Source organism: Pogoniulus pusillus, chromosome 34 (genome assembly GCF_015220805.1).
Source record: "Pogoniulus pusillus isolate bPogPus1 chromosome 34, bPogPus1.pri, whole genome shotgun sequence".
Classification (NCBI taxonomy): domain Eukaryota; kingdom Metazoa; phylum Chordata; class Aves; order Piciformes; family Lybiidae; genus Pogoniulus; species Pogoniulus pusillus.
In genome coordinates this window covers 12,908,806-12,931,209 of record NC_087297.1, presented here as the reverse complement: position 1 = coordinate 12,931,209, position 22,404 = coordinate 12,908,806, and the positions used below count along the sequence as shown (strand labels likewise).

Sequence of the window (22,404 nt, the reverse complement as noted above, 5' to 3'; positions counted from 1 at the left end):
CCCTGGTTGGGAAGATACTGAAGTCTCCTGACTTCACCCAAGCTCATGTGGGCATTCAGGCACTGGCAGAGGACTTGGACTGTCTCAGCTAGTGAGCAACCAGGAGATAACAGGTTTTAATCACTTTTAGAGCAGCTGGAGGGCAGCCAACAGTCTCCAGCTACAGGGCTACAAGTGACTCCACCTGCCCATTAAATACATCTTATTGTTAGCAGCACTGAAGATTAATGAGCAAAGTGAAAGTGAAGAGATAAGTCTGGTAGGTGACAGTTTTACTTCATCAAAGAGCCTCTGGAGCCTGCAGAAGCAGGTTGGGGTCGCAGGGGTTTATTTTCTTCCCTGATTGTTTAGACAGATCTGTTTGGCAATGCTGGTCCAGAGACTCCTCACGTTTACAGGAGGCAAAAGCTGTATCAGAAGACAGGGGCAAAGGTCTCATACTAATAGCTCTAGCCCACGGCTGCCTCTCATCCTTTGCTCCTCACCGTCTTCCTGGCTGCTTTTGCAGCACTTGCTGAGGCCACCCAGGTGCTAAATCAGAGGGAAGACAACAGCTTCCCTCTGCAATCAGTGGCAGTAAGTAGAGAACACTGATTTGTGGGTGGGCAGCTCACACCCTCAGTGTAATGAATTGTAGCACAGAGAGGTCTGTAATTATCCACTGGCTGAAGGCAAGAGCAGGCTCTCCTGGCTGAAGCACCCCAGCTAGGTGCTTACAGTGTGATTGGAGGGGTGTCAGGAGATGGCTCAGGGGAGAGCCAAGCAGAGCTGGGAGCTGAGACCCCACAGAAGCATCAACCCATGAGGTGAGAGCCTGGGAAGAGGGAAGCACTCTGGGCCCTTGTCTCACAGTCCTGCTGAACCACATCTGTGCAAAATGATTCAGATATTCAGTCCATGAACATACAGCACTGCTCAGGACACCCCTTGAGTGCTGTGTCCAGTTCTGGGCCCCTCCATTGCAGAGAGATGTTGCAGTACTGGAAGGTGTCCACAGGAGGGCGACAAAGCTGTGAGGGGCCTGGAGCAGAGCCCTGTGAGGAGAGGCTGAGGGAGCTGGGGGGGTGCAGCCTGCAGCAGAGGAGGCTCAGGGGTGACCTCATTGCTGTCTACAACTACCTGAAGGGAGGCTGTAGCCAGGTGGGGTTGGTCTCTTCTCCCAAGCAACCAGCAACAGAACAAGGGGACAGTCTCAAGTTGTGCCAGGGCAGGTCTAGGCTGGATGTTGTTAGGAAGTTCTTGCCAGAGAGAGTGATTGGCATTGGAATGGGCTGCCCAGGGAGGTGGTGGAGTGGCTGTGGCAGGAGGTGTTGAAGCCAAGCCTGGGGCACTTAGTGCCATGGTCTGGTTGGTTGGGCAGGGCTGGGTGCTAGGTTGTGCTGGCTGAGCTTGGAGCTCTCTTCCACCCTGCTTGATTCTATGATAAGGAACCTCAAATCACTCCATCTAATGAAGGGGGCAGAGGAAATCAAGCTACTTCCAGGTGTGTCCCAAGGAGCACCTCCTACTCTGAGTGCCTGCTTTGTGTGGACAGATGAAGCCCTCACAAAGAATCGAGAGCTTGCACTCACTAATTTGGAACAATTCTACTTCTTCAAGCTCTACCTCTACATCCTGAGGACATTCTGAAGTCAGTCTAGGAACTGGCAGAATGAAACTGAAGTAGAGCATGGTACACCTGGGACAAGGTCTTGAAGAGCTGCTAAATCAGGGGAAGGAAAAAACCCCATCCCCCAGCTATAGATCACATTGTTTATGGTCATGAGTCCAAGACAAGCTTAATTAAAATGAGTGGAGAGTTTGCAAGTGGAAAGAAGGGGGGGGGGGGGGGTGGAAAGAGGAGAGAGAGAGCAGTGAAGTATTATCTCTTAATTACATGATGGAAAGCCTCTCTAATTGATACCTGTCCCATGTCACTTCAACTAAAGCAACCTACAGCCTATAAATATTGGTTGACTTTATCAGCCTTGCAGCTCACTTAAAGATGAATCTTTCTTCTCCCTCTTCTCCCTCCACAGTCCTCTTCTGTGCTCCCTGCTGCTCCCTGCTCGGGTGCTAGGAGCAACTTGGTTGCTCTCATGGTAGAGTCTTTCACTACAAGAGTTCATTTATGTTGCTATTACATTAGTGAGAAGGTCTTGTAATGGCAGGAGGAGGAGGAAGGGGTTTGAAGTGGCAGAGGGGAGATTGAAAGTGGCTGTTAGGAAAGGGTTCTTGGCAGCGAGGGTGGTGAGACACTGGCACAGGTCACCCAGGGAGGTTGTGGAGCACAGAAGCACCCAATGTGATCATTGATGTGATCTTTGATCACATTGGGTGCTTCTGTGCTCCACAGCCTCCCTGGAGGTGTTCCAGACTAGGTTGGATGTTCTTCTCTTCAACCAGGGACAGAACAAGAGGACACAGCCTCAAGCTGTGCCAGGGTAGGTTCAGGCTGGATGTTAGAAAGAAATTCTTCCCAGTAAGAGTGATTGGCATTGAAATGAGCTGCCCAGGGAGGTGGTGGAGTCCCCATCTCTGGAGGTGTTTAAAAGGAGGCTGGATGAGGCACTTAATGCCATGGGTTAATTAGAAGGTGTTGGGTGCCCTGTTCTAGTGGGAGGTGTCCCTGCCTATGGCAGGGGAGGTTGGAGCTGGATGAGCTTCAAAGTCCCTTCCCACCTAAACGACTCTGTGATTATGTAACTGGCAAGGGTGGGAGGGATACTCATAAGCTTTGGACTTCAGAATCACAGAATGAACCTAAACCATTCCATGATTCTACGAGTTATGGAATAAAAGTACCATAGATTGCACAGGGAAGGTAAAGTCCTCAGCACCAAGGAGCCAGGCAGCAGGAAGAGATGCACAAGAAGCCTTCCTCAGCACCAAGGAGCCAGGCAGTAGGAAGAGATGCACAAGAAGCCTTCCTCAGCACCAAGGAGCCAGGCAGCAGGAAGAGATGCACAAGAACCCTTGAGAAAGGGAAAAGAGGTGTGCACTTGAAACAATCTATTGAAAGGAGAGCAAGCAAGACAGAGAGTGAATGCCAATGCATGCCCCCAAAGGCCCCCAAAGCAAAGCAAGAGATGGGCTCTGGAAGTCAGTTTATAGTTTTTTTTATGCTAAAGGAGTGAAAAATAAAATTTAATTAGTTAGCAAAATGTGATTTTGTTCCATTTGGGCTCATTTTCCAACACATTAACTTTCTCATTAGGATTCTGCTTTGTTTTGCTAAACAAAAGGAACCACTTCAACACCATCACACCCCCCCCCCCCCCCCAGCATGAAGGATAGTCTGGAAGCTGAGCTGTGCCCCAAATTGCTGTAACTGAGCATGAGTTCTACACAGCAACACCAAACAGCAGCACCTGGGGAGAAACAAGCTCAAGCTGTCTGAGCAGGCAGCCAGCAGCATTCCCATGGGACAAAACCACCTGGATTCAGAACTCAGTGCAAACAGCCAACTCCCATCACAGCTCTGCTCAGCATGGAACACAGCAAGGATAAAATCCCCACACTGAGACTGGAGAGGGGGAAGAAATACTCTACAGTGAGGGTGGGGAGACTCGGGCACAAGTTGCCCAGGGAGGTTGTGGATGTCCCTTCCCTGGAGGTGTTCAAGGACAGGCTGGATGAGACCTTGAGCAACCTGTGGAAGATCACTGAATCATAGAATCCAGCAGGATGGAAGAGAGCTCCAAGCTCAGCCAGCCCAACCTAGCACCCAGCCCTGCCCAACCAACCACACCATGGCACTAAGTGCCCCAGCCAGCCTTGGCTTCAACACCTCCTGCCACACAGACTCCACCACCTCCCTGGGCAGCCCATTCCAATGCCAATCACTCTCTCTGACAACAACTTCCTAACAACATCCAGCCTAGACCTGCCCTGGCACAGCTTCAGGCTGTGTCCCCTTCTTCTGGTGCTGGCTGCTTGGCAGCAGAGCCCAACCCCACCTGGCTACAGCCTCCCTGCAGGCAGCTGCAGGCAGCAATGAGCTCTGCCCTGAGCCTCCTCTGCTGCAGGCTGCACCCCCCCAGCTCCCTCAGCCTCTCCTCACAGGGCTGTGCTCCAGGCCCCTCCCCAGCCTTGCTGCCCTGCTCCAAACACCTTACAGCACCTCAACAGCTCTCTGCAATGGAGGACACAGCACTCAAGGTGTGTCCTGAGCAGTGCTGAACACAGGGGCAGAAGAACCTCCCTTGTCCTGCTGTCCACACTGCTCCTGAGCCAGCCCAGGATGCCATTGGCTCTGCTGCCCACCTGGGCACTGCTGCCTCCTCTGCAGCTCCTCTCTGCCAGCACCCCCAGCTCCCTCTCTGCCTGGCTGCTCTCAGCCACTCTGGCCCCAGCCTGTAGTGCTGCTTGGGGTTGTTGTGGCCAAAGTCTAGAACCCTGCACTGCTCACCCTGCAGTGATCCACTTGCCTGTGGAGCTGCTGAGTTCCTGCAGCAATCCACTTGCCTGTGGAGCTGCTGTGTTCCTGCCTCTCCAGTCACCATTCTGCCACACAAGTGGTTTTGGATGTGTTTCCATTCTAAAGGACAATCCCTAAGGAAGTCTTCCTCTTCAGTGCAGGTGCCTGGGTAGCTGGCACAAAGGCACCAGGGCAATTCCCTTGCAGATTCCTGCCAACCTCCCTGCCTGGGCAGCAGCACAGCCTGCCAAGAAACCTGCTCACACAGCATCATCCCCAGGGCTGCAGCTTTCCAGCCCAGCTCCCATTTATCTCACTGCAGTTGCACAAACAGCAGCTGCCCGAGGCCAGCTCCCTGGTCACTAGAGATGAGCTCTAAACGTGGGCCATGATTTCATTGAGCAGAGCTGAGGAGCAAAGAGGAGATGCTGAGTGGCTTTATAGGCAAACAAACCATTCTGGGCCATTAAAGCGCAGCGACACAAGACAGCGAGAGCCCAGGGCACCCTCTGTGTGGCAGCTGTTTGATGAGCTGACACCAAGGTAATGGTGTTTGCTTTACTCTTTACAGGAAGAAAAGCCTCACTCACACCTGGCAGCCTTGCTGGAAACCCCCTTGGAGAGGGCAGGCAGGGAATTGGATGCAGAAGAGCAAAACCGTTCTGCCTTGTAAGAAGATCTTTGTGCACTCAGCAGGGGGAGTGTAAATGCAGTGAGAAAAGCTGTGCAGGCCCTCCTGTGTGGCATCAAAACTTCAGCCTCGAGGATTTGATTCCTTTTTATGATCAAGAGAAAATGGTATGAATGGAGGGGAGGAAAAAAAACCCCCACCAGATATGGTGAGAGCAGGAATGCAGCTGGCACAGGCTGGCTCAGCTTCCTTTCAAAGGGAAGGATTTTGCCTGCTTACATTTGCAAGCTCTCCACATTCCCCCAGCACCCTCTGAGAACATCTTTGTTTGCCTCTCACTCACTGAAGAGAGTCAGCTCCATCTAATCTAAGAAAGCAGCATTCTTCTGAAAGCCATCCAGGGACAAAAGCAAAAGGAGGGAAGGTTTGGCTGCCTCTCCACATCACTGCTGCACAGCACCTGTCACACAGCCATGGAATGGTTAAGGTTGGAAGGGACCTCAAGGATCAGCCAGTTCCAACCCTTCTGCCATAGGTAGGGACACCTCCTACCAGCCCAGGGTGCTCAGGACCTCACCGACCTGGTCCTGAACACCTCCAGGGAGGTTGTGGAGCACAGAAGCACCCAATGTGATCTTTGATCACATTGGGTGCTTCTGTGCTCCACAACCTCCCTGGGCAGCCTGTGCCAGTGTCTCACCACCCTCACAGGCAAGAATTCCTTCCTAACCTCCAGTCTAAACCTGCCCTCCTCAACCTTCAATCCATTCCCTCTTGTCCTATGACTGCAACCCCTTGTAAAAAGTCCCTTCCCAGATGCAGCCTCACTGGAGCAAAGTAGAAGATGAGGAAAGCCTCCAGGTGGATTTGGAGGCTCCACCACCTCTCTGGGCATATGGCACAAGAGAAAGAAAAGGAGATCATCTCTGCTGAGTTATGCCCTCCAGTTATGGTGCCCACCTCTGGGTTTGCCCTCTTTGGAGCTGTCTTCTCTGCATGAGCTTTATCAGCTCCAGATAGGGATGGGCAGCCAATTGAGCCTTGATAAAGCTGGCAGGAGGGGAAAGCTCTTTAAGGCATCAGCAATAAAATGTACTTGCCATGGTTATTTGTCTGGAAACTCAACCATTTAAGGACCAGGAAGGTTTTTGTTTTGCTGGTTGTGGGTTTTTTCCCCTCCCCCCTCCCCATTTTCCTTCATTATTGTATTAAAAGCTGAAAAGATTTCACCTCTAAGGCACGACTGCAAATTTTTATCTTGTTAATTGACTGCTCATATGGTAACAATTTTACACCACATTAAGTAATGTTCTAATTTGTTTTAATGCCCTGGCTGCAGGGGAATAAAACACAGCACATCCAGAAGGTATTAACTCAGGTGGGCAGCAGAGCCAATGGCATCCTGGGCTGGCTCAGGAGCAGTGTGGGCAGCAGGACAAGGGAGGTTCTTCTGCCCCTGTGCTCAGCACTGCTCAGGACACACCTGGAGTGCTGTGTCCAGTTCTGGGCCCCTCCATTGCAGAGAGATGTTGAGGTGCTGGAAGGTGTTGAGAGAAGTGCAACAAGGCTGGGGAGGGGCCTGGAGCACAGCCCTGTGAGGAGAGGCTGAGGGAGCTGGGGGTGTGCAGCCTGCAGCAGAGGAGGCTCAGGGCAGAGCTCATTGCTGCCTGCAGCTGCCAGCAGGGAGGCTGTAGCCAGGTGGGGTTGGGCTCTGCTGCCAGGCAGCCAGCAGCAGAAGAAGGGGACACAGCCTGAAGCTGTGCCAGGGCAGGTCTAGGCTGGATGTTGTTAGGAAGTTGTTGTCAGAGAGAGTGATTGGCATTGGAATGGGCTGCCCAGGGAGGTGGAGTCTGTGTGGCTGGAGGTGTTGCAGCCAAGCCTGGCTGGGGCACTTAGTGCCATGGTCTGGTTGGTTGGGCAGGGCTGGGTGCTAGGTTGGGCTGGATGAGCTTGGAGCTCTCTGCCAACCTGCTTGATTCTATAATTCCCATGTCCAACCCTGGCTTAGGGGTGCACAGGTAAGAGGGACATGTGTGCAGGGCAGAGCAGAAACATCATCACCCTTCCAGTCAAGAAGTTCCCCTTGTGTTGAGCTGGAACCTCCTGTGCTGCAGCTCCCATCCGTTGTTCCTTGTCTATCATAAAGGGAAACCTCCTGGGTTCCACTCTGTGCCTGTGGCTCTTTGTCCTGTCCCTGGGCACCACTGGCAAGAGTCTGACCCCAGCCTCTTGCACCTCCTCCTCCCCTCCTTTAGCTCTGGCTGAGCATTGCTCAGATCCTCTCTGGGGCTGCTCTTCTCCAGGCTCTCAGCCCCAGGTTTCTCAGCCTTTGCTCCTCACAGAGCTGCCCCAGGCTCCTCAGCAGCCTCCACTGGACTCTCTCCAGTAGTTGTCTGTCTCACTAGGGCAGAGTAGATGGGGAGGAGAACCTCTGATGGCCTGCTGGTCACACTCTTCTTAATGCCCCCCAGGAGTCCCTTTGCTTTCTTAGCCAGAAAGGTACATTGCTGGCTCAGAGCTTCTTCAAAGAGGAGGAATTAAAAAGCAAAGGATGAACGTCCAGGAAAAACTGAAGCCTGGAGCAGACAGCACAACCTGTTCTGAAATGTGTCTTGGTAGCTTTGAAAGTTTCTGCTGCTCTCACTCCTGCAGAACATGTCCATCCCCCAGCTCCTGCCTGACAGGAGAGCACATCAAAGCTCTCCTCCACGCAGAGCTCAGGCAGAGCTGAACGCCTTTGGGCAGCCAACGAAGCTGCCACAGAAGGCAGGCAGCAGCAGAGGAAGGCAGCTCCACTCGAGCCCATGGAAACTAACAAGCTGAGCCTCCTGCAAAGCTGCCCAACACGGCTCAAACCCACCTTGCCTTTGGCACAAAGCAGGGAATGACAGCTCAGCAGCCTGGCACACCTAACTGGGAGGCTTGGCTGAGACAGCTGAAGGCTCTGAGGCCATCCAGAGAGACCTGGCCAGACAGAGCTGAGCACAGAGGAGCCAGATGAGGGTCACCAAGGACAAGTGCAGAGTCCTGCACCTGGGGAGGAATAATAAACAGCAGCAGCACAGGCTGGGAGGTGACTGCTGGAGAGCAGCCCTGTGCAGAGGGAGCTGGCAGTGCTGGGGGAGAACATCCATGGCACAGCAATGTGCCCTGGGGGCCAAGAGGGCAATGGGGTCCCTGGGGGCATTAAGCAGAGTGTGTCCAGCAGATGCAGGGAGGTTTTCCTCCCCCTCTACTCTGCCCTGGTGAGACCTCAGCTTGAGCACTGCCTTCAGTTTTGGGCTCCCCAGTCGAAGAGGGACAAGGATCTGCTGGAGAGAGTCCAGCAGAGATCTATGAGGATGATGAGGGGAATGGAGCACTGCCTGGTGAGGAGAGGCTGAGGGCCTTGGGGCTGCTTAGTCTGAAGAAGAGACGACTGAGAGGGGATTGAATCAATGTCTATAACTATCTGAGGACTGGGGGTCAGGAGGGGGGCACAGGCTCTGTTCACTGCTCTCTGGGATAGGACAAGCAGCAATGGATGGAAGCTGCAGCACAGGAGGTTCCAGCTCAACACAAGGGGCAACTTCTTGACTGTAAGGGTCCCAGAGCCCTGGCACAGGCTGCCCAGAGAGGCTGTGGAGTCTCCTTCTGTGGAGCCTTTCCAGGCCTGTCTGGATGTGTTCCTGTGTGCCCTGAGCTGGATTGTGTGGTCCTGCTCTGGCAGGGGGGTTGGACTGGATGAGCTCTTTGGGTCTCTTCCCACCCCTGACATCTGTGAGCCTAGGCAGGAGATGTTGCTGTCAGCAGGAGTCAGTCACTTGTGGTAGGTTCCAGCTCCTTTTAACTGATGTAGAAAAATCAAAACCTATTTGTACCTGGAGCTTTAATGCAGGCTGGAAAAGAAACCAAAGCAAACCTCTCTTTCCATCCCACTTACAAAGCTCTTTGCACCTTATCAGCTACCATTAAAATGCATTAAGTAGCTGAAATAATGGTGCACACTTGACCTGCACAGTGCCTCAGCTTTTCTAATCATCTCCAGCTCGTGCCTAGATACAAACCCTGGGCTAATTACCAAGCTACGAGCTGCAGGTCGGTGGAGCACTCAAAAAAAAACCCAGCATATTAATTAGTTCCAACAACAGGCTCCAGGAACCTCTGAAAGTTCAGCAAGTTATAGCCCTGGGAGGATGGGCTGTGGGTTGGCTGAGCTTAGGAGTCGCTTTGGGCTGAACCTTCTGCTCAGGCTCCTCAGGAGTGGCTGTGCCACCAGTTGTGGGGCAGAGAGGAGAAGGGGGCATGGGTCTGAAGCAGGGACTGAACTAAGCTCAGCACCACGTCTACACAGCTGGCCTCTTCTCACAGGGAGCCAGGGATAGAACAAGAGGGAATGGCCTCAGGCTGTGACTGGGCAGGTTTAGACCAGACATTAGGAAACATTTTGGTTTTGACCCAGCAAGTGTGGTCAGGCACTGCAATGAGCTGCCCAGGGAGGTGGTGGAGTCACCATGCCTGGAGGTGTTTAAGGGCTGTTTGGATGTGGTGCCTGGGGATATGGTTTAGGGTGAACAGATCAGAGCTGCAGACAGAGTCACAGGGGCTGGAAGGGACCTCCAAAGCTCAGACAGTCCAACCCCCCTGCCAGAGCAGGATCTCCTATGCCAGATCACACAGGAACACATCCAGGCAGGTTTGGAATATCTCCAGAGAGGGAGACTCCACATCCCACCTGGGCAGCCTGTGCCAGGGCTCTGGCACCCTCACAGGGAAAAATTCCTCCTCATGTGCACATGGAACTTCCTCTACCTCAGCTTCCACCACTGCCCCTTGTGCTGGCACTGGCATCACCCAGCAGAGCCTGGCCCCAGCCTCTGGCACTCACCTGCACACATTGATAACCACTGCTGAGGTCACCTCTCAGTCTCCTCTGCCAGCAGCACAGCCCCAGCTCCCTCAGGCTCTCCTAACAGAGCTGTTCCATTCCCTTCAGCATCTCTGTGGCTCTGTGCTGGCCTCTCTCAGACAGCTCAGAAGACCCTGAGCAGTCTCACCTGTCACTAAGCTTTGAGCATCCCATGCAGACAACACTGAGCCTGGCAGGATGTGGCTCCAAACCACTCCACTAGGACCAGAACAGGTCTGCCCACTGGCTGCGTCCCGGCTACCTGCATGAGATGCCATTAAACTCTCCCCATGCATGCAGGCCTGGGGTGCAGCTGGTAAGCAAACTGGTCTGGAGGGACAGGTGGGTAGGCAGCCCCAGGAGGCAGCGAGCAGCTAACACATGGAGGATGGAACTGCCCCGAGAAGGCAATCGTTGTGCACGCGTGGGACTCACCACCCTTGCTCTGAAGGAACAGCTCACTGCAGGCTGCTGCCTGCTCCCTTGCAGCCGAGCTGCTGCTACAACTTGTTCAGCAAGAGGAGCAAACCCCCTGCCGGCAGCGAGCAGGCTGCCCCCGCTGCCAGACCGAGCCTGTAACGGGATCGTGAGCGCTGCGCGCCCGCCCGAGCGGCGCCTGGCACCGCGGGGGGCTCCGACGGGACACAGTGCGGCCAGAAACGGCCTCCGGTGCCTGCCCCGCTGCTGCAGCAGGCGGCGCAGAGACATTTCCACACCTCGCTTGCCCGCCAAGAGCTCCGAAGGGAACCTTTGCCGCCCGCCAGGCCAGTTTGTTTCCAGCCTGGCAGCGGCAGAATTAGCTCCTGCTGCAGTCGCTGTGGGCTAACTTCAGCGCACAGGCACCGCCCGCCGAGCCCTGCCGCCCGCCGAGCCAGGCACCGACACCTTCACCGGCAGGGCTCTGCCTCGCCTCCCCACGCTCCCGCTGCTGACTGAGGGTTTACAACCTGCTCTGCTGGACCAGCTCTTGGCTGGTGTTTTAAGGCCACAAGCACACAGGAGGTCCTCCGGAAGCTTCCGAGTTGATTGAATTAAAGTTAGTGCAGAGTCTCTCAGTGAAGTTACACTGCTCAGAGCTCAGCCCCAAACCCCTGTGCTGCTGGACATGCTGGACCACAAGGGTACACCTGGACAGCAACAGCACCACGAGATTCCACAGCCATTACTAACAAGCAGCTCACAAGCCACAGGCAGCTCCTTTATGCAGCTCTCTTCGATGCACCTTCTCAAACACTTGCAAGGCAGTCAGAGGAGTTACCAACACAAATCAGCCTCCTTCCCTGCTGCTAAGCTCAAGCCCAACACTTGGCAAGGCTCTGCTGCTCTCACAGCCAAGCAGAAGGATCAACTTTGTCCTGAGATGCACAAACCCTGAGCCCAACAAGAAGAAAAGTGACTTACCCACTGACCTGGCTGCAGTCCCTCCAGCAGACAATGCTCAGTGGACTCGCAGGGCACAGCTCAGAGAAGGTTCCAGGTGCCTGCAGCTCTGCACCCAAAGCCACAGCTCAGAGAAGGTTCCAGGTGCCTGCAGCTCTGCACCCAAAGCCACAGCTCAGAGAAGGCTCCTGGTGCCCGCAGCTCTGAACCTATAAGGCACAGCTCGGAGAAGGTTCCAGGTGCCTGCAGCTGTGCCCCCCAGGTGCAGCTTGTCAGGATAATGAGCCCGGGGGCCCTGGCTGGCCGCTGGCCCAGGAAGCTCATTGGGTGGCTGCTAGAGGCATGGCCTCGATGCTAAAGGGCTTTCAGCTGTGTCCGAAGGTGGGGGTTGGTGATTTGGCTTCAGCCTGAGCCTTTGAGACAGGTCTGGGACTCTAATTTGCATTTGGCCATTGGCTCCCTGGCCACAAGGGCACATTGCTGTGCCATGCAGAACTTGCTCTCCACGGGGACACTCTCACAGCTCTCTCCGTGGAGCTGCTTTCCAGCAGGACAGTGCCTGGGCTGTGCTGGTGCCTGGTGCCATTCCCCCACCAGATGCAGGACTCTGCACTTGCCCTCATGGAACTTCCTGAGGTTAAGCTCACAGCCTCAGCAAACTGCACTGGGGCTGTGCAGGCTGCAGCAGAGGAGGCTCCCAAGTGACCTTCTTGTGGCCTGCCAGGATCTGAAGGGGGCTACAAAAAAGCTGGGGAGGGACTTTTTAGGCTCCCAGGTAGTGGCAAGACTGGGGGGATGGAGCAAAGCTGGAGGTGGGGAGAGTGAGGCTGGACATGAGGAGGAAGTTGTTGAGCAGGAGAGTGGTGAGAGGCTGGAATGGGTTGCCCAGGGAGGTGGTTGAGGCCCCATGGCTGGAGGTGTTTGAGGCCAGGCTGGCTGAGGCTGTGTGCAGCCTGCTCTAGGGTAGGGTGTCCCTGGCCATGGCAGGGGGGTTGGAGCTGGCTGCTCCTTGTGCTCCCTTCCCACCCTGCCTGATTCTATGATTCTAATCCCAGGGACCCTCTTAAGCCAGCAGAAGCTGGAGCAGCTTCCCTGAGCAGTGAAGCAGAGCTGGACCTGCCAGGCTGGGCCCAGGGCAGCATTTCTTGGTGCACAGTTTATCTTCAGCATATGCTTGCCTGCTCTTTAAAGTCTGTTAAGAGCAAACCAACTGCCGTGGCCTGGGCAAGCTACAAATCCCACCACTCGACAGCAGAAGGGAGATGCTTTATGTGCCAGGCTTGGCACGGCAGGAATGTGTGAAGCAAACACTGATGAAGTAAAAGGGGAAGCAGAGGGCTCCACTTCATTAAACACCAACAGTGTCAGGAGCTGCTAATTGCTTAGAGCTGACAACACAAAGGTGACCACTGTATAATGTCCTGGAGAAGAGGAGCCTGAGGGCAGATCACACTGATCTTTACAGCTCCCTAGAAGGAGGTTGTGGTGAGGTGTGGGGGTTGGTCTCTTCTCCCTAGTGTCAGGGCATAGAGGGAGAGGAAATGGCCTGAAATTGTGCCAGGGGAGGGTTAGGTTGGAGATAAGCAGAAACTTCCTTGCTGCAAGGCTGGTCAGGGACTGGCAGAGGCTGCCCAGGGAGGTGGTGGAGTCCCCATCCCTGGGGGTGTTGAAGAAAGGTGTGGCCATGGCACCTGGGCACATGGTTTGATGGCCATGCTGGGGCTGGGTTGCTGCTTGGGCTGGATGAGCTCAGAGCTTTCCCAACCCAGACAATTCTACACTTCTCTTTCTCGTTCTCAGCCTCTCCACCTCCAAACAGAAAGCAAAAAGCTGTTTGCAAAAACAGATTCCTGGAAAGCTTCCTCCTGACCTTCTCTTCTGCTGGCTCTGATCATAGAATCACAGAATCAACCAGGTTGGAAGAGACCTCCAAGATCATCCAGTCCAACCTAGCAGTTGCCAACTTCCTCTTTTCATGGGGCCCCTCTCACCCCTTCTGCTGCCCCTCTCACCCCTTCTCTGCTCCCTTCCCAGGTAGGAGGGTTATGCTTTTGCTCTCTCTGCCTCTTGTGTTTGTAATCCAATCCTCTTCTCAGCCACAGAAGCAGTTTCTCTCCTTGCATCACACCTTAAGGCTGGTTTGGCCTCTGTTGTTGAGAAGTCACCTTCTGTACAAGTGTGATCCTTTACCTGAGCAGGACTGCAGGAAATCGATGGCCTTGTGTTCTGTTTGCTGGCTCTCTCTCAGTGCCAAGGAACCACACAGACCTCTGTATCACTAAATGCTTCCCTTAAAAAGAACCAATCCCTTTAAAGAAAAGCAATAATAACCATTTAATGAGAATATTCTCTCCCTCAGAGCTGCATCAGGGACAGAATGCAGAACTATTTCAATCACTACAGAACCACAGACACTGAGCCCCAGGCAGCAGCAGCAGCAGCCTACAACACTCCAGCTATTATTCCAAAGCTGGATGCTCTTCTTCTTTTGCTTTTAATGGAGCTTTCCCTGCAGCTTGATGTCTCCCAATTACAAGCTGCAGACTCTCCTCCAAAGCAGCCACCAAGCTGGATGTGCATTATTCTGACAGACAAGGGGGTGGGAGGGGAAAGAGATAATTAATTAGTTGAATATTATCACTTGATAACTCGATTTAGAAAGACTGAGTTAAGCAAGGATGAAGAAGGCATCAAAAGTGTTATTGTGCCATAGAATCATAGAACCAAGCAGGTTGGCAGAGAGCTCCAAGCTCAGCCAGCCCAACCTAGCACCCAGCCCTGCCCAACCAACCAGACCGTGGCACTGAGTGCCCCAGCCAGGCTTGGCTTCAACACCTCCTGCCACACAGACTCCACCACCTCCCTGGGCAGCCCATTCCAATGCCAATCACTCTCTCTGACAACAACTTCCTCCTCACAGCCAGCCTAGACCTGCCCTGGCACAGCTTCAGACTCTGGCCCCTTCTTCTTCTGTTGGCTGCCTGGCAGCAGAGCCCAACCCCACCTGGCTACAGCCTCCCTGCAGGTAGCTGCAGGCAGCAATGAGCTCTGCCCTGAGCCTCCTCTGCTGCAGGCTGCACCCCCCCAGCTCCCTCAGCCTCTCCTCACAGGGCTCTGCTCCAGGCCCCTCACAGCTTTGTCGCCCTCCTGTGGACACCTTCCAGTACTTCAACATCTCTCTGCAATGGAGGAGCCCAGAACTGGACACAGCACTCAAGGTGTGGCCTGAGCAGTGCTGAGCACAGGGGCACAAGAACCTCCCTTGTCCTGCTGCTCACACTGCTCCTGAGCCAGCCCAGGATGCCATTGGCTCTGCTTCCCACCTGGGCACTGCTGCCTCCTCTGCAGCTCCTCTCTGCCAGCACCCCCAGCTCCCTCTTTGCCTGGCTGCTCTCAGCCACTCTGGCCCCAGCCTGTAGTGCTGCTTGGGCCAAAGTGTAGAACCCTGCCCTTGGCCTTGTTCAGTCTCATCCCCTTGGCCTCTGCCCACCCATCCAGCCTGGCCAGGTCCTTCTGCAGAGCTCCCCTACCCTCCAACAGACCATTTTCCATCACACTCTCCAAGCCATCTATTCAGAACAGTGCTTGGAAAAGTATTAGAGACAACAGGGACTGAACAAATGTTTTGTGCTCACTCTGGGCTTCAACAGGCTGAGCAATTAAAGCAGCAACTCAGCAACACAGAAAAGGGCTTCTTGGGTCACTGGATGCAGAGCTTTAACTGCTGATTGTCATTTTTTAGCAAGTGATTTTACTAAATAGCATCTTTCTCTTCCTCAGCTGCCTACAGCAAAGCAGCTCAGCCAGGGGCAGTGCATCCCAACACCAAAGCAGCTCATCCAGGGGCAGTACATCCCAACACCAAAGCAGCTCAGCCAGGGGCAGTGCATCCCAACACCAAAGCAGCTCAGCCAGGGGCAGTGCATCCCAACACCAAAGCAGCTCAGCCAGGGGCAGTGCATCCCAACACCAAAGCAGCTCAGCCAGGGGCAGTGCATCCCAACACCAGTTCCCCAGCCCAAGGTCCTGCATCCTACACTGTTGCATTTCAACTCACTTCTCCTCTTCCACTCCCTGACAATGCCTGCTGGCTTCACCCCTCAGCAGACTCCTCAAGCTCAGGGCACACAGGAACACATCCAGACAGGCCTGGAAGGGGTCCACAGAAGGAGACTCCACAACCTCTCTGGGCAGCCTGTGCCAGTGCTCTGGGACCCTTCCAGTCAAGAAGTTCCCCCTTGTGTTGAGCTGGAACCTCCTGTGCTGCAGCTTCCATCCATTGCTGCTTGTCCCAGGGAGCAGTGAGCAGAGCCTGTCCCCTCTCCTGACCCTCAGCCCTCAGATAGTTATAGACATTGATGAAATCTCCTCTCAGTCTTCTCTTCTCCAGGCTAAACAGCCCCAGGTCATATAATCATAGAATCAACCAGGTTGGAAGAGACCTCCAAGATCATCCAGTCCAACCTATCCCCCAGGTCCCTCAGCCTCCCCTCACCAGGCAGTGCTCCAGTCCCCTCATCATCCTCCTAGACCTCTCTGGACTCTCTCCAGCAGATCCCTGTCTCCTGAGCTCCCTTCCAGGCTGTGATTCTGGAATTAATTTGTATGGAGTCATATTTTTGATTCATGTTCAGGATGCCAGGGGCTGGAGCTTCATAATAAAAGTGATTAGTGTTTGTTGGGCAAATGTATTCAAATGCCTTCTTTTTTTCCCCCCTCCCTCCTTCTCCTTCTTTTTCTTCCCCAGTTGTTGATTTAACATTTCCTTTGAAAGGAGCTGCAGGCTTTGATGACTAATTCTGTGACAATTAAAATGAAATGTGCAGAAGTGCTGAATTATCTCTGCCTCAGCACAATAAAACTGGACACACTTGCTAATGGGAGGAGATCTTTTGCCTCCTCATTTGCTAAGGTTATCAGAAGAGGCTTGAAATACAGCCTGCTTGGGCAGGTTTAATTTCCAGCCAGCTCAACCCTCCCCCTCTACCTCATGGGTTTTTAATGCATTTTGTACCCAACAGAAAAGAAGGATTTGAATCATAGTATCACAGAATCAATCAGGGTTGGAAGGGAGCACAGGGAGCAGCCAGTTCCAACCCCACTGCCATGCCCAGGGACACCCTACCCCAAAGCAGGCTGCACACAGCCTCAGCCAGCCTGGCCTGAAACACCTCCAGGGATGGAGCCTCAACCACCTCCCTGGGCAACCCATTCCAGGGCCTCACTGTATATCAAAATACCCAACTGAGCCTTTTGCTGCAGGGATTGGAGTGTTTCATGCTGCAGAACTGTGGCTCTCCATCAGCATCTAGAGTTTAATAGACACTAAGCTTGAGGAGGGTAGATGGAGACAGGAGATTAGGAAGAATTTGCTGACATGAGGGTGGGGAGACACTGCCACAGGTTGGGAGTGGTGAGACACTGGCACAGGTTGCCCAGGGAGGTTGTGGTGCACAGAAGCACAGATCAAAGATCACATTGGGTGCTTCTGTGCTCCACAACCTCCCTGGAGGTGTTCAAGCCCAGGTTGGATGAGCCCTTGAGCAACCTGTTCTAGTGGGAGGTGTCCCTGCCTATGAGCTTTGAGGTCCCTCCCAACCTAAACCATTCTATGAACCACAGCACCATGCAGGCTGGCAAAGCCTCTCAGCATCCCCAAGTCCAACTCAGAACCCTGCTCTACAAGAGTCACCTTAAACCATAGCCCCAAGCACCACAGCCAAACCACCCTGAAACACAGCCAGGCTGGGTGACTCCACCACCTCCCTGGGCAGCTCATTCCAGTCCCTGACCACTCTCTCCATGATAAACTTTTTCCTCATGTCCAATCCAAACCTGCCCAGCCTCAGCTTGAGGCCATTCCCCCTTGCTCTGTCCCCAGTCCCCTGTGAGCAGAGCCCAGCAGCAGCCTCCGCACAGTGTCCCTTGAGGTAGCTGTAAGCAGCAGTGAGGTCTGCCCTCAGCCTCCTCTTTGAGGATCTGAAAGGTCTTTTCCAGGCATAGTGAACCTGTTCTCACCCTGAACAATGCATGGATGTCAGATCTGGGGTCTCCACATGCAGCATCACTTCCCCCCTCTGGAAGAAATGATGTCTGATGAGTGATGCCATCAGCTCTGCTGCAGGCATCTTCCACACTGCTCCATTAAACTCCAAGGGACTAAAGTAAATGAAATAACTTCTGCTTTAAGTTCACATTTCCCCCCCTCCCTTCCCCCCATTACAACAGAAGAAAAATCAAACCCTTGCCATTAATCACATCTCTGCTCTTAAGCAGCACCACACCATTACTTGGAGATAGGTTTTCAGTAGGTAATAAAGCACTAACAGGATAATGGCAGTGGAATAGCAAATGGGATCTGTTCTTGCTCACATTTGTTCCACTCCTCTGCACTGATAGTAAAAATACATAAAATAGGACACTGAAGACATCCATATGCAGTGTGTTCACATGAAGGGGGGAAAAAAACAACCTAGGAGATACCATTTGCTCTCATGCATCATCAACTGCTTTCTGCCTAACTCATACAAAGCTGCTGGGAAGCAATAAAAAGCTGTAATTGGAGAAGCACAGAAGACTCAGGGCATGTAAACAGGCAAGAGCCTCAGAAACCCCAACACCTCTCAGCCTATTTGGACTCCTTCTCTGCTGGGAATCAGCACTCCCGTGGTTTCAGGCAATGATGGGATGGATGCTCACTCCAAAACACCTCCAACTTCAGCAAGCTGTGAATCCAGCAATACTCACAGCTGGTGCAGAGGCTGAAGCTTGGCCAGGCAGCCTGCAAGGCATCAGTAGTCTCTTCCCACCTGGTTGGTTCTATGATTCTAACATACTGAGTTGCCCAGAGTTCCAGCTGACCAGTGTGAAGCATACAACCACAAAGGCTGGGAAAGAACTTCAAGATCAGAGTCCAGTCACTAACCCAACACTGCCAAGCCAAGAGGGGATGCAGAGAATCATAGAATCCCAGAACCACAGGATCCTGTGATCAGCTAGAGCTGGAAGGGACCACAAGGATCATGCAGTCTCAACCCTCCTGCCACAGGCAGGGACACCTCACACTAGAGCAGGCTGCCCACAACCCCATCCAGCCTGGCCTTAAACACCTCCAGGGATGGGGCCGCAACCACCTCCCTGGGCAACCCATTCCAGCCTCTCACCACTCTCCTGCTCAACAACTTCCTCCTCACCTCCAGGCTGAACCTACCCATTATATATTGATATATTTTATATTGACACATTTATAGATTGACATTATCCTATACTGACAGAACAGTTACATACTGACACAGTATTTTATATGGGCAGATTTTTATATTGACATATCCATAGACTGACCTAATACTTTATAGATTCACCTAACATTTCATACTGCCTGCACCTGCCTGCAGGGAGGCTGTAGCCAGGTGGGGTTGGGCTCTGCTGCCAGGCACCCAGCAACAGAAGAAGGGGACACAGCCCCAAGTTGTGCCAGGGCAGGTCTAGGCTGGATGTTGTTAGGAAGTTGTTGTCAGAGAGAGTGATTGGCATTGGAATGGGCTGCCCAGGGAGGTGCTGGAGTGGCTGTGCCTGGAGGTGTTGAATCCAAGCCTGGCTGGAGCACTTAGTGCCATGGTCTGGTTGGTTGGGCAGGGCTGGGTGCTAGGTTGGGCTGGAGGAGCTTGGAGCTCTCTTCCAACCTGGCTGATTCTATGGTTCTATGAGATATTTTTATATGGACATCATATGTATGAATTAACACAATGTTTATATGGGTGCACAACATTTCTGCATTAAGACACTATTTATTTGCATACTCTTACATTTAAGCTATCTTAATACATTTTTCATACATCTTTGATCTTTTTTTTTTACTACTTCTTGCTGCAAGCTTTGACAAGGGATCATCTGGCCACAATAAATTGGTTGTTGCACTAAGTGGGAGACTTCTTTCCCCTGCCCTTTTGCAGCCATTCTCTGGGTGGAAGGGGTTCACTGCTGCTTTAGCTTGAACTTATCACTACAGAGAGTCTGTATGCAAAGCAGTGACTTTCAGCAGCTCTGATGAGAGCTGGAGGGCACTCAGCAGCTCATAAGAACAAGACCCACATCATCACAGCATTATAAAACCCATCCAAGCTGAGGTTACAGGCAAGCCATGGCAGTGTCTGAAGACAGACAAGATAAGAAGTACAGTAAAAAAGTAGAAAGACTACAATAAAATCTTTTACTGCCTCTTTATTACCAGGGTCTTAAGCACTTTGTGTGTCCCTGAGATCAGAGAACAGTGATTAAATCCAGGTTATCACTAGCTTCTACAGACCTAGCAAAGGCACAGCTCCCTGGCTGGATTATAAAGAGCTCAGTGGTCACACATGGAAAAGAGGAGCCCATGGCATGCTGAAACCTGTCACAGTGCTGCAGGCACTGCTGCCAGGGAACTGCTGTCTTGTGATGTGGAGCAGAGGATGATCCAAAAGCTGCTGGCATGCCTTTTAGGATGGTATCTATTAAACTGCTGGTGAGAGAGGAGGGGAAAACTGCTTCACCCAATCACTTAGGCTGGAAGAGACCTTTCAGATCATAGAGTCCAGCCACGAACCCAGCTGGTGGCTGAGTAGCTGTTAACTGTGAGTTCTAGCACACAACACCCAGAGTCAAAATCCTAACTGAGAGTTTCCAGCTTTACAAAGCAGATTAAAATGAGGAGAAAACCCTTGCATGGAACATGTCACCTCCCCACATGACTGCTGAAATGCCACCCCCTACTGTAACAAATGATGGAGCCCTTCTGCTGTGAAGACAGGATGAGAGAGCTGGGGTTGGTGAGCCTGGAGAAGGGAAGGCTCCAAGCAGACCCTAGAGCAGCCTTCCACCACCTGGGGGAACCTACAACAAAGCTGGGGATGGACTTTTCACAAGGGCTTGTAGTGACAGGACAAGGGCAATGGCTTTGAGCTGGAAGAGGGGAGATTGAGACTGGAGATTAGGAAGAAGTTCTTTCCAGTGAGGGTTGGGAAACAGTGGCACAGGTTGCTCAGGGAGGGTGTGGATGCTCCCTCCCTGGAGGTATTGAAGGCTAGGCTGGATGAAGCCTTGAGCAACCTGGACTGGTGGGAGGTGTCCCTGTCCATGGCAATGGAGTTGGAACTGGTTGATCTTGAAGGTCCCTTCCAACCTGAGCCATTCTGTGATTCTATGAAACTGAACTGAAAGCTTTTTTCCCCACATCAAAGCATGAAAGATGTGGGGACAGCCATGGAGCATTATCATAAACCAGGTAAGTACAGCAGGGGGGGGAACAAAAAAAGTCACTTAAAGTAATTTTTGAAAGTCTTTCTATCATCTGAGAGGTCTCTGCCAAAACACAAATCCCTTCCTGCAAGACTTTCTATGCATTTATCTGCAGATTATGGTGGGCTGGCCCCACTTGGCTTCGATTTTTATAGCCTCCAAGGGATTCCAGAGAATAGCAAACACAGTTATTATCACCTCCATGACTGGCAGAGAGATACAGCTGAAGAAAAAGGGGTTGTTTTGCCTCCCACATGCACTGAGGTAAATCAGGAGTGATTCTGCTGCAGTCAGTAGGACACTGCCTGCAAAACTGATGCAAAAGATTAAGAAGAAAGGGCAGAAGTCTACAACCACACACTAGAAGTACAAATCAGACAGCATCAGGCAGCTTCCCTGCCTTCTGGCAAGGTTATGCCGTTGAGGCACTTCTGTCTCCCACCAAAGGCTCTGACCAAGGTCCAGGCTGGCACTGGGAACAATGGAAGCTGCACACCAGTTTGCACAGGCTGTGAATGGGTCACAAAGCTCGGGAATGAGGACGCTCCGGTGAAGTGCCCGTGTTGCATTTGATTGCACTGCCCCTGGAACTGAGCCTTCCCAAAGTACTCCGACAGAAAAGTAGAAAGAGGAGCTAAGGATTAAAGAAAACAACAAAGCCAACCCATGCCAGGTTTCCTCCTTCCAGACACACACACAAGGCACAGCACTCATCTCAGCAAGGATCATGTGGCAAAACGATGACTCTGAGTCACTGGGGAAGAGAAAAACCCTTTAAAACACCCTTGGGGACCAGGGAGTGCTGTTAAGGGAAGAGCAGCATCCTGCCACCCGGCTAAGGAGCCCGAGGAAGGATTGCTGCTGTCGTTCGGCAGCGTTTTGTCTCAACAACTACTCTCTCCCAAACAAACACGTCAAGTTCAGCAAACAAAGAGGGGAAGATGCAGCGCTCTGCTGTCTCCGCTGAGCAACTGTCGGCTCGGAGGGAAAGGATCCCGAGAAAAGTCACCAGAGCCGCCGCTTTCCCAAAGGTCAAGACAAAAGAGAACAGGGAGAGAGGCGTTTTAACCCCGCACCCCTCCCCGCGGCGCTGACTCGGGCGGCGGGCGGGCGGCAGCGCCCGGCAGTGCCCGCTGCAGGCACCCCGCGGCTCCGTCCTCCTCTTTCTTCTCCCCAGCCCCTACTTTGGGCAGAGGGGTGAAGCCCCTTCGCCCGGCCCCGGCGATCCGCTGCCCTCGGGGCAGCCCCCGCTCCCCGCCGCCTGCCCCATTCCCCACCGCGGAGCCCCCACGCCGCGTCCCGACAAACTTAAGTCACCGGGGAGCAGCGGGGCAGAGCCGGACCGGGCGCTCGCATCGGCAGCAGGGCGCGGACAGCTCCCGGGGCAGGGGCGCTGAGGTGCCGGGGGTGTGGAGCACGCACGTCCCTGCCCGCCCCTGCCCGCCCCTTCTCCCGCCGAGCCGCAGCGCGGCCCGGGGCGGCCGAGCGGACACTCACCAGCTGCAGCGAGCAGAGGAAGACGAGCGTGCAGCGGCCCGAGCAGCAGCCCATGGTGGCGCCCAGCCGCCGCCTCTCCCTCTGCTGCTCCTCCGCCCGCGCCGCCGCGGCCCCCCGCAGGCGAAGCGCAGGGCTCACCGCATCCGGACGGCGCGGCCGGGCTCGGCGGGGCCGGGGGTGTGCGGCGTGTGCCCGTTCCCCGCCTCGCTGCTCCCCCCCCGCCTCTTTTGTTGAGGGGGTCGCCGCTGGGCGGAGGGCAGCGCAGCCCTACCGAGAGGAGCTGGAGGCGGCAGCGGGGGCTCAGCCCAGCGCGGAGCGGGTCTGGCGGTGGGG

General features: G+C 53.6%; 1 protein-coding gene across 7 annotated transcripts in view; it reads right to left on the bottom strand.

The window, feature by feature from the left end:
* NKAIN3 (sodium/potassium transporting ATPase interacting 3) overlaps positions 1–22,404 on the bottom strand; it is a 115,144-nt gene extending 92,740 nt beyond the window's left edge. For 6 of the 7 annotated variants that reach the window (XM_064170802.1, XM_064170806.1, XM_064170805.1 and 3 more), the window contains exon 1: positions 22,072–22,404. In XM_064170802.1, coding sequence (XP_064026872.1) covers positions 22,072–22,125 — 54 coding nt within the window. In that variant the 5' untranslated portion in view covers positions 22,126–22,404. Of the gene's footprint in view, positions 1–21,891; positions 21,964–22,071 lie in introns of those variants that run through there. The other variant, XM_064170804.1, reaches the window with a different exon arrangement.